The 12,658-nt window shown below is 44.6% G+C and overlaps 1 protein-coding gene across 1 annotated transcript in view; it reads right to left on the reverse strand.

Moving 5' to 3' along the window:
* The window catches only part of LOC147691849 (uncharacterized), a 323,118-nt gene that overhangs the window by 122,722 nt on the left and 187,738 nt on the right, over positions 1 to 12,658 (reverse strand). Inside the window, exon 15 of the mRNA XM_086938124.1 lies at positions 9,861 to 10,922. Within this exon, the coding sequence (XP_086794250.1) occupies positions 9,861 to 10,922 (1,062 nt within the window). The remainder of the gene's footprint in view (positions 1 to 9,860; positions 10,923 to 12,658) is intronic.

A 12,658-nucleotide genomic window follows, 5' to 3' on the forward strand; every position in this document is an offset into this window, starting at 1 on the left:
TGAAAGAGTGAAGCAGGGGGCGGGAGCGGATCTCTTTGAAGTAGCTCACGGCCTCGAGGCCGTGAAAGTTAAAGCAATTAGGGGGGAGGTGGGAGGGAGGCTGATAGGCAGAAGGCTCGGACAAAAGCTCGTGCACGAGAGCACATGCACTCTGAGAAATCCGCTTTGGGAGAGCATAGTTTAACTTCTTGGTTTCACTGCTATAGACTCGTCCTATTCATTCCTGCTGAATGGAATAGGCCAAGACCTAAAAAGGCCTTTATCGAGTCCCAACCCTCGCTGTGGGATGATTTAAATCCAACACCTGGCATCTCAGGGACCTTCTCCCCTTCCCCCCTCCACCCGCGCCTCGGGACAGGGATGACTCATCAAATACTTCGGATGGAGAATCAGACCGATCCAGATCTAGGCGGCCTACGGGCTCGATTGGGGAAGCTCCTCCCAAGACCCATACTTTCTGGATCCAGATGAGTTGGTACATCCATGCTCAGCGGACTGGTCACCTGCCCCGAAAATGGTTTCCTATGTGGCAGCCAGTTTGCGCAAGCCACTGGACAAGGAGGTGCGCAATCGCCTGTGGAAGGAGTGTCCTCGCCCGCCTTCACTCCAGAGATTGACTCAAAAGTGTCGACCTTTCTAGCGAAATTTGTAAGGGAACACAAAAAGGGGATAGAAAGTTCCTGGTGATCATGCCAGGATAAGTTGCTAGATGTAGCAGGCCCCTTGTATAAAATACTGGACATGACTGAAGATGCCTGGGCATCAGGCACCCTAATCTCTCCCAAGGCTCTCTCAGGTTGGGCCCAACGTGTGCTGATTTTTCCGGGGAATGCTAATTGTGCCCTACCAACGGAGAGATGCATGTCTCTTTTAATAAAGATTGATCCGAAGTTGGGGGAATTAGCTAGCTCCAAGGAAGGCCCCACTGCGGAAGGGAACCTCTTTGGTGGGCCCTTTAGTCACAAACTAGGAAAATGTATGAATACTTTCAATTCGCTTTATACAGTACAGTCCTCATTTAAACAAATTCTTAGCCCTCATGTTTTTGTCAGCGCTGGTCGTGCTAGGGGGCACTCTGGAACCCCTGACAGTGGGGTTCCAGAGGAGCTTCCAGGGGCAATGGGCCCTATAACAACACTACAGGTGAGGGTAGGTTCTCCCGAAGGAGCATAACTTGGAGGGAGGTTGGCAGAATTCTTTCACAGGTGGGAAAACCTCACATTGCATGCATGGGTTCTTCAGACCATACGGGGCTTCTATATAGAATTCTATTTGTCCCCCCATCAACTGCGCAAACCTAAACCCCTTTTTTCTTCCCACAGTCAAGCGACCTTGGTGGAACTGGAGATCATTCAACTCTTAGCGAAGGGTGCCATTGTACTGACGTCCTTACACCCTCGGGGGTTCTTCAGCAGCCTTTTCCTAGTGGAGAAGGCTGACAGAGGCCAAAGACCCATCATCAATTTGAAGGAATTTAACGAGCGGCTGGTTTACCACCACTTCAAGATGGAGGGCATCCATCTTCTCAGGGATTTATTGCAACCCAACAACTGTATGGTTTGCTTGGATCAGAAGGATGCCTACCTCACGATCCCCCTCTTTACACCTCACAGGCGTTTTCTGTAGTTCCAGTGGAACTCCCGGGTTTTCGAGTTCACTTGCCTTCCTTTCGTCTTATCTTTAGCTCCTTGATGCTTCACCAAGGAGTTGAGATTGGTGGTAGAACACTAACAGTCTTGAGGTCTCCCGTTGATAATATACCTGAATGACATTCTGATTATGGACCAGTGTCCGGCCCGTCTGTCCCTTCACCTACAGACGACTATCAGTCTCCTAGAATCCACGGGGTTCGTGATCAATGAGCGGAAATCTTCCCTGACCCCGATTCGTTCGATTCAATTCCAGGGGTTTTTTGTGGATTTGGTGAAGACCACTCTATGTATCCCTTTGCGGAAACTTGTGAAGATCAGACATGAATTAAAGCAAACGGTGGGCAAGCAGGTAATTTCCCTTCGACAGATTGCCCACATAGTGGGGTTACTGTCCTCATCAACACATGCCATATTTTCGGGTCCTCTATATTATCGGCGTTACAATGTCTCAAGATTTCCAGCCTATGGCAGGGTCTCACTTATTGCCAATTGGATCCTCTCTCCGAAGAGGCAAAGGAGGAGTTACAATGGCGGATCGCCCACATGGAAGTGTAGAAAGGGCGAGTTATATTCGGCTCCCAACCCAATCTCGTAATAGAGACGGATACCAGCTCCTCGTGTTGGGGGAGGGGAGCGTGGGGGGGGAGAAATTCCTCGACCAGAAGAAAACGGTCCGCTCAGAAAAATCCCTCCATACCCATTGTTTAGAATTGATGGTGGGTTCCTTTGCGGTGAAATGTTGGACCAAGGACAAGGTTCAGTGTTGTGTCCTTCTGAAAACGGACAATGTAGCGGCAGTCCGGTACATCAATAACTTAGAGGGAATGAGATCCAAAGCCCCTTCAGACCTGGACCCAGCCATGTGGAACTACTGTCTAGCGGATCACACCTCAGTCTTGGCGGAACACCTTCCGGGGACATCCTATCAGGTGGCAGATTGGCACTCCTGGCACTGGCAGGACGCCAATCTACGGAAGCTCAATCCCAAGGTGTTTCAGGTTCTACAGCACAGCTTTCCAAACTTTTCATGTTGGTGGCACACTTTTTGGAGATGCATCATTTTGGGACACAGTAAGGCAGTGTAGCGAGCGATCGTAGCGAGCGATCCCGAACCCCCTAAGGGGGTTCTCACTCACTCTGTCTGTCTCCCTCTCTCTCCCTCTCTAACTGTCTCCCTCTCTCTGTCTCCCTCCCTCTCTCTCCCTCTGTCTCCCTCTGTCTGTCTCCATCTGTCTCCCTCCCTCTGTCTCTCTCTGTCTGTCTTGCTCCCTGTCTCGCTCCCTGTCGCCCTCCTCCCTCTGTCTGTCTCCCCCTGTCTCCGCTCTGTCTTCCTCTGTTTCTGTCCCTCTGTCTCCCTCCTTCTGTCTCCGTTCCTCAGTCTCTCTCCCTCTGTCACCCTCCCTCCCTCTCCCTCTCCCCCTCTCCCTCTCCCTCTGTCTGTCTCCCTCCCTCTGTCTCCGTTCCTCAGTCTCCCTCCCTCTCTTACCCTCCCTCCTTCTCCCTCTCTCTCTCCCTCTCTCTCTCTCTCTCTCTCTCTCCCTCTGTCACCCTCTCCCTCTGTCTTCCTTTGTCTGTCTCCCTCCCTCTATCTCCTTCTTTGTCTCCCTCTGTCTGTCTCCCTCTGTCTGTCTCCCTCTCTCTGTCTCCCTCTCTCTGTCTCCCTCTGTCTCCTTCCCTCTGTTTCCCATGAATGTCTCCCACTGCCTCCCTCCCTCTGTCTCCCTCTGTCTGTCTCCGTCTGTCTCCCTCTGTCTGTCTACCTCCATCTGTCCCTCTCTGTCTGTCTACCTCCCTCTGTCTACCTCCCTCTGTCTTCCTCCCTCTGTTTCCCTCTCAATGTCTCCCTTTCTCTCTGTCTGTCGCCCTCTGTCTCTCTCTCCGTCTCCCTCCATCTCGGTCCCTGTCTCCCTCCCTCTCTCCCCCCTCTCTCCCTCTCTCTCCCCCTCTCTGTCTCCCTCCCTCTGTCTCCCTCCCTCTGTCTTCCTCCTTCTATCTCCCTCTGTCTGTCTCCATCTGTCTGTCACCCTCTGTTCCCTCACCCCGCGTGTGTTTCAGCCTGGGCAGAGACAGCTTCCTGGACACACACACAGCTGCACTCCAGTACTTTGCAGGTCTTTAAAAGACCATTTACTGCTTTGTTGTGGATCTCCCGGCCTTCATAGAGCAGAGTGTCAGGGAGTCCACGCTGCTGGGGCGGTGTTTGCTGACACTCTTTCAAAGGAATGCCTCTTAATTAGCAGCAGTTATGTGCTAAGTGCCCATTAATACCGGTGTCATCCAGCAACACACCCACCCTTTGCAGAATTACCTGGAATGTTGGACGGTCCCGGGGATTTCACGAGAAGCTGCAACCTTTCTCTCCACGGCTTGGGAGGATAGCACAAATAAGAGATTATGGGCCTGATGTAGGTGGCCAAATACTGGTCAGCAACAGTGAAATTCTGTAAATTTCACAGTTACCGACCGGTATTTAGCCATTCCGGATGTAGCGAAGGAAACGGTAATAAGGAATCGGTAAATACCGATTCCTTAATACCGATTCCTTATTGGCCTTACATTTAAGGAATCGGTAATGCCAATTTCTTAAATGCAATGTAGAAAGCACATAAAAGAGTGCTTTTGTGTCTTAAGGAATCGGTAATTAACACCAACTTCAAACTAATGGTAATTACTGAATTCCTTTAAAAAAGCACTATCTTGCTTTTTTAGAAGTGCCATGTGGCAGACATCCATGCCCTTAGGGCATGCATGTGTGCCACATGTGCACACATCCACATTTCAGGGGTGCAAAAGGGTGTCCTTTGGACACCCTGGCACCCTTGAAATACCTCCCGGTATTACTGATTCGGTGATACCGAATCAGTAATACTGAATGTCTTCACATTCCTTCCTATGGGCCTCCAAGCCCATAGGAATGAATGGGTAGGTATTCCTTATTACCAATCGCAATTACCGATTCGGTAATAAATAATATTAAGGATACGGTAAAAAATACCAAATTCTTACCTACATCTGAAATACCGATTTCTTAATACCGAATTGGTAAAATTTGGTATTACGACTTCGGACTTTCAAAATTACCTACATCGGGCCCATAGTGAACTAACAACCTGGTCTCCATGGTTGGATTGGAGCCACCAATGGCAAGTGGATCCAGTGGGGTACGACATTGTCCACAGACTGAATTTCCTAGCCTCTTTAGCTTCTGAGGGTTTAGCTTACAGGTCCATCAATAATTTTAGGTAAGCTATTTCAGTTGGTCATGAGCTGATGGACGGCTGTCCAGTAGGTAAGCATTCCTTGGTATATAAGCTTTTACGTCGTTTTAAATCATGGCCTGTGAATAAATACATATCGCAGAAACAACTGTTGGAGAAACTAGCTACCTAGATTTGCTAGGTGTCATGCCGCAGAGTATTTGATGTTCAGGCTCTGGACCATACAGGTAGAGTATTTACTTGGAATGGAGTGACTTTTCATGTTTCTAGGTGAACCAAATGTAATTCTAGTATTGTGTCATACCCCATTTTTCCACAGGTTCCAAAGTTGTGTGAGGTAAAGGCAATTAAGGCCTTTGAATCTGTGACATCAGACCTCTGTCAACATGGGGAACAGTACTTGCTCATTGCCCTTACCAAACTGCATAGAGCGGTATTTTTTCCCACTATTTCCAGGTAGTTTAGATGGGACATTCAGGAAGTTGGCATTGATATTTCCAAGTTTGAAGCTCATTCAGTTTGAGGCGCCATGGCCTACAAAGTATTCGCCCTTGGAGCACGTGTAGAGGATATCCTCAATGTGGCAGATTGGTCTTCAGACTCTATGTTTTAGAGATTTTACTTCAAGCCTGTTCCTAATATGGCGTCTTTGGTGGTGGACAAGCTTTAAACTAGCCTAATCTTCGCCTCCGGGTCCAAACATAGAATAGAAAATGTCTTAGTTATCGTAACAGAATGTTTAAATTCTATTAAGGACACGGTGGCAAGGATTAGTCCTACCCTATTTAGCGCAACAGGGTGACGCACTACCCTCCCTTCATTAGAGTTAAGTATTGTCTCATGTGTTTTGAGCCATTTCAATGTTAGAGTATACATACATTGTGGTTTATGAATGTATTTTTTGACAGACTTATTATGCTCATTGTCCGTTCCTCTCTCTCGAAGTGAGGACTTATGCTGTGCCTTGTATGTCAGGGACGAACTCATTGAAACAGGAGTGAATTTTGGACGATGGAGGTGGTTTTGCACATAGAAAGAGGAGGATAGAGCTGTGGTGCGGGGTCTTGAGGGGCATGCTCCCTGTTAGATGGAATGTTTTTCTGTTATTTCCTGTTGAATCATTGGAAATGTTGTTTTACTGTTGCATTGTGTAGTGTTAATAGCTGCTGGTGCTAAATAAATGAAGGAAGAACAGCCTAATCCTTGCCTCTGTGTTATTAATAGAATTGAAACTTTCCGTTACGATAGCTAGGAAACTGTTCACTCAGGGTACCTCTCTTTTGGTCACAGTTGTCATCCTGGGCTGTATGGAAACGTACCACAATCAAATATTGTTTAAAATGTACACCTCTTTAGGCTTCTATTATGGGGTGGAACACCTCCCATACCCCGATTTGTCGGCCAGGAGAATGCGCTGAACATGAAGTTTGTCCGATTGTTGGCATTTTTTCTAAAACATGGTAATTTCCTCCGCTCGCCCTCACGCAAGAACACATTCCTGCCAAGACTTAACCCGAATTTTGTTTCTCCACGTCTTCTGAGCGTGGGCTTAACAGACATATATAGGTTTTCTAGGGGTTCATGGTTCTCATAAGGAATAAACTGGGTCAGTGCATTTTGGAAATCTGGAACGCAGCTACAAGTGAAAAGCTCGTTTAGGTTACTTGTCTTTTGGTTGTAGATATCGACCCAAGAGTAAATGGAAAAATATGTGGGATTAAACACATGGATGGGTTTTCCATGGGCTTGGACAGGAATCTACGCTCTTTACACTGAGTAATGCTTTTGATAAGGGAGATGCCATTAGGGAATTCTGCTGTATTTGGGCAGAATGTTGGCTGGAACTCAGGGAATCCTAACAAAACCTAGACATTCCTGAAATGTACAGGATATGGGAAATCCACAGCAATGTCTCTTGCATAAATTCTAAGAATCAGTATCATACAGAATTTCCCACAAATTTCAAAGTATGGGTACAGAAAAAACTAATTTTCTTCACTTTTCCGTGACACATCATTCAATAACTTCAGGGAAATCATACAAGCCCTACCATCCAATGTTCCCAGACTAACTATTTTAAAAAATAGTACCCCATGTGTGTCTGCGGGCCTACTTCATGTGGCGGGAAAAATCAAAAATTAGACCCTGTAAAGAAAACATTTAGACTACACTGACTTCACATGATCACCAATTTGTACGGTTCCTGTCAATTACAATAGGCCCACCCATACAGTGGTGAGGATTTTTTGAGCAGACGTGTGGAAACCTTGGGTGGTGGGACTTTTGCTATTCCCAGGCATTATGTAATTCTCTGCCACAGATATGTAAGAAAATAATTTTTGCAACCAATGTTTCACTTTGGCAGGGAATTTTGGTTAAGGAAAATTGATGGCATCCTCAAAAGCCACCAGATTCAAGTTGCACTTCTATATAGGCATAAGCCGACAAGAATTAACCAATGAATCCAATTTTTCTCCAAGTAATCCAAAGCGATCCATTTTATTTCCAAATGCTACAAAGTTCACAGAGAGGCAGCATGATTCCATACATTTAATGCTGAAGAAATGCCCATCCAGGCCTTATCCTGCAACATGTTAGAAATCACTTTACATCCTGGATATTTGAACAGTCATTCATTCACCCAATGCAATTTGGGCACAAAGCCTTTCGTCATGGGTAGCTGTAGTATAAAAGAAGCCCATTAGCAACTTGAATAAACATGTACACAAACATAACTGCACCATTGACTTATACATAATATGCATTCCATGTAGTAATTGCATTAAAACCATCACCAAGTCAAAGTGCAACCATCTTCACCACTAAATGCGTGCCCACTTTAAACCAACATTTTATGTTTACAAAAATAGAAAAATGCACAGTGATAAATTAATGTATTGTGGCGCCATACTTAAAATAAACCCCACGCTAAACTGTGACTAATGTACAATCCCATTGTGACAAACCAAACACAAATCAAACAATAAACTCCCAGTGATGGTTTTGATGCAATTACTTCATGGACTGCATGTTGTGTATTGGTCAGTGGTGTATTTATCTTTGTGTACATGTTTATTCACGTTGCTGATGGGCTTCGTTTGGTTGTTGAAATGTTTCAGCACTCCTTCCATCATCTTGTTGTGTTTGCTGAGTCCCAAACGCCACAAGCCAAATCCCTGCTCCACATGGTCAGTGGGCTCCACCACAAGTCCCTGCAAGGGGCCACTACAATGCCACGCCACCCTGACTCGATACCTGTACTGTGCTGCCTATTGTGGAGTAGAATATGTAACCGGATTCACTGACTACCAAAGATGTAACTATTATGTAGCCTGTTCAAATGTAACCGTGCTAAGCTGTGTAAAAACCTCAATAAAGAGAGTTTAAAAAATGATATTCCTCAGGTGGAATGGCAGGATTTCAAAAGTAGCAGGGTACAGAGAATTTCCCTGCTTGGTACAAAGGAATGTGAGGTAGGACTGTCAGAAAATGAAAAATTATTGTGGTGTGTAGAAGATAATTGAGAGAAGCCACTTAAAGGTCCCAGTTCTATCACAGAAAGGAGGGAGGAGAGGCTTTGATGAAAAACAGCTCCCATAAAAGAGTTCTAGTGCATAGACATCAAAGTACCAACTAAGTCAACATGGGAATTTACCAATAATCAAAACAAAATGATCTGATCGTGTGAGGTAGGTTATATGTTAACAGTACTATTGTAACCAACTCCATTCAAATTACATCCAAAGCTTGCAACTAGAGTTACTATTCAACCATAAATTTGTATAAAACTTAGTGCTAATTTACACATAATATGAGAGAATTGTGTATATAAAGTCTGTTCCTCATCCTGTGTAGTTCAGTTGCCTTTTATGGTTAAAAGAATCAATGCTTCACATTCATCTAGAGGAGTCAACAGTGTTTTCTTATTTTCTAACTTCATAGTGTAAATAATTATAGCAATGTTTTTTTTGCCCATCTTGAATGATGAAGTAATCTGAAAATTCATTTTTAAAAAGCCGAGTGTAGACGTGGTGCACACATATGCATATTTACATCAAACTAGATGTAAGTGAGCACAGGAGTCAAAGGTTCAGGCTTTTGTAGCCAAAGGTTTACTTCAAGAGTGAGACCCCATCTCCTTTTCAGACCAGTTAGCGCCAGTATGTGCAAGGTATGAATGGCTCTTCCTATTTCAAATTAGCACTGAGACTCCTTTCTCAGTAACACTGTACTAACAAACATTGTGCACTAGAAGATTACAAGGAGACCATCTGCCCTGATTAACCCAGAATTGGTGTTTCTTCCTGCTCTTTTCTGTGATGCCTCATTGATGGTGGGCAGTTGATGCTGACATGTGTTGTGACTGGCAAGTCAAGAATTTCAATCATTCAAAGGCCAACTCAGCCTTTGTCCTTTGAAGGTAGATACATTGAGTACCAAATAATATTACACTGGGTAATAGTAAGAACCTAAAGTACTTAGACACAGCATGAATTACTGTATGAAGCACTTTATACATAAGAAAATATTATTTTTTCAGACCATAGTTCTCAAAAGAAAACAATTCTTCAAAATTGGCTACAGCTCCTGATAGTCAACTCTCCTGCACTATTCCATAGAATTCCCCAAGGGCTTGTGTTTCTTCCCTATTCTTTACATCGTCTTAGCAACCAGAACTCATGCACTATTCCTACAACTCCCTATCAGCATGTGCCTGTGCACATTTCTCTTCACCCCACTAACAGAAGGAGCTTCTGCGCTGTACTACCACTCACCCAGAGCTTGACTGCTCCTTGCATGATCTATCACTTGAAGAACCTGAGAGATAACTCCCTGAGTGTTCCAGCATCATTCTCCTCTACAGCATTCCTGTTTTTATGCACCCTGCCAACCTTAGTTATCTGCCCTGACATACTAGCAGATATTTAGTGATATTTAGCACTGGTCAAAGATGCTGAACCATGAAATAATGCCCAAAGCATTGACTCACCTCCTGTAAGGCAGCCAAAGTCTTGCGGTCCGAGGAGACCTGTTGTTTCAGCTCACGATTGTCCTGCAGGAGCTCCTTGAGTTGGGTACAACCTTCTTTATGCCGCTCAACCTCCGCATTTAGAAGCCTGTTCTGCTGCTCCAAGGAGGTAAGCTTCACGTTTTGCTCCTCCAAAGCGGCCTCTTTGGCCTCAGCTTGCTGTCGGAGGCGACGGCTCTCCTTCTCCTGTTGCTTTCTGTCCTTCTCTGCCTGGCTCAGCCGCAGCTCCAGGGTTTCCCTCTCCTGCTCCAGGCGCTGAACAAAGTTCTTCTGCTCTTCAAGGCCTTTCTGAAGACACTGAATTTCATCCTCTGCTTCCTGTAGCTCTGCTTCAGCCTCTTCTGCTTTCCTGCGGTTACTCTCGAGCTGCTTTTGCATTCTCTGGCTCTCGGCTTGGACAGCCTGCAGGCTCAGTTCCCTCTGCTCACCCTTCTTTGCTGCAGTCCTGAGTACCTCTAGGCTCCTCTTCAGGCTCTCCCTTTCCTTCTCCAGCTCCTGGTTCTCTTCCTCAAGCTGCCTCAACAAAACATTTTCCAGCTTTTGCTGCTCCATCATCTTTTGCAGAAGAAGATACTCTTCTTCAAGTTGGATGTTCTCCTTTTCTGTGACCTCCAGCTGATTAGCAACTCGTTTCAGATTTTCTACTGTATGCTGTAAACTAGTGTTCTTCCCCTCAAGCTCGAGAACTCTTTGCTCCAGAAAGCTTGCTTTTTTGAAAGCCACCTCCTGCTCAAGGGTCTTCTTCTGCAGCAGCTTGTTTTGGCTTTCTAGATGCTGGACAGCCTGTTCAGCCTGCTCTGCTTGTGCTGTTTTCTCCTTCAACTCCTCAATTTCTCTCTGCAACTGTGTCCTCTCATATTCCAACTTGCTGGTGCGGACACTGCTCTCTGCCATGGTATCATGTAATACCTGATTTTCCATTTCCAGGTCCCTCACCCGGATGTCAGTGCCCACCTGGGACCGTTGGCGAAGCGACTCCAAGGTTCGGCTCAGGTGCTCATTCTGCAGTGTCAGCTCTTTGGACTGAAAGAAAAGGCAATATTCTTAAACACCCTTAAAACAATAGGAGACAACAGACAGACAGATGAGCTCATAAGAATATACAAGTTATACTATTCTTTCTGTCATTGTAGCATATCTCAATGTTCTTGTGTAAGGATCCTTTCTGTTTTGTTTTTTAATTTTCATGAAATATTTAAAGTATCCCCTTTGGATTCATCGACTATTTTAGGTATGACACAGCAATTCGTTTTTGCTGAGAGCTCTTTTTGATGGGTTAGTTGCTCAATCGTTATACTTCAATTATTGTCTCTCATGTGGGTGTTTTTCAATGTTATAGACAGCTGAAGTAGCTTACGTTAGTATAGGTAGGAACTTTTTTACTGGTTGCATGAGCAAGATGTAGAGTGAGTCTCATGGCTTATGAGCAAAAGCATGTACTATACTAGTCACAGAAAACACAGCATGAAAACAGTAAAGCAGCCCATACCTCGACAGCGAGGAAATACATCCCAGTGGAAAATTATTTTTGAAACTATGCACCTGGAGACAATAACTGAAGAATAATAATAGAGGAAAAGCCTTAAACAGAGTGCAAAGCAAAAAAAATTGTCTCTGTTAAGGTTAAAGTAAGAGATGGGACAAACAGGACAGAATCCACTTTCCTTATAAAACATAAAAAAACACAGAAAGGCTCTTAACACATGAATGTTTAAAGATATCACAGAAAAAAGAACATAGCTGATACGTAGTCCTAAGGAAAACTTGAGATGTACATATCAGAAAAACTTAACAAGTGTGTCAACCTTTCTATATTAAATGTTTTATCTTGTTTATTTTAACTATATATCTTGTATCTCTTAACTGTGTAAGATGCGTCAATTATATGAAGTAAAAATGTACAATTTGGGCCTCATTTATGAGGCCTTGTGACACTTACGCACCGCTGGTGCGTCACTTTTTGTGACTCACCGGTTGCGTAAAAAATGGGCCATGTTGAGCCCTATTTACAAAGTGACGCATCTAGGCAGATTCGTCACTTTTTAAACCCCTGTGCCACATTATACCTGTTCCAGGTATAATGTATGCAGGGTGGGCGTTTCCCGGCCAAAAGCCTCTAGAAGTGGTCGCCTTGAAATCTATAAGATTTAAATGCGCCACTTCTAGGATGCATTGTGTCAATATCTTATGCCTGCCTCACAGCAGGCGTAAGACTGACGCAGTGCTGTAGTCATAGCCTCCCCCTTATTGCTGGGCTGCGTCACGCTTCCGTCACAACTCAAGCAATGCGTCAGTTTTGCGCCGAATGACAGATACGTCAGTATTACTGAGGTATCTGTCATTCCTTGCAACATGATGCAACATACAGTAAATATGGCGCATCAATCATGCCACAAGGAGGGCGCAGTGAAAACTGTTGCATTGCTGTTTTTACGCAGCATTGCAGAAGTTTTCATAAATAAGGCCCTTAATTTTTGGTAGAAATTTAATAAGGGGTTAAAAAAATAAAACAATGATTAATGTCACTATTATGGTATGCTCGCAGGGTCTATTAAAAAAACAGAATTATGTAGTATGTCTTATATAGTGCAATAGTACTACAAAAGTATCACTAAATGCTGTTCATAAAGTTTCCGCCGCCACCTCTACTATCTTTTTCTGCGAGGAGTTCTCCGCCCCAACAGCAGAGATTCTACATACGCAGGAATTCATGTTAGTGATAAATGTGGGAGGGACATAGGGAAGTGACTGTAAAATGG

Source organism: Lissotriton vulgaris, chromosome 9 (genome assembly GCF_964263255.1).
Source record: "Lissotriton vulgaris chromosome 9, aLisVul1.2, whole genome shotgun sequence".
Lineage (NCBI taxonomy): Eukaryota > Metazoa > Chordata > Amphibia > Caudata > Salamandridae > Lissotriton > Lissotriton vulgaris.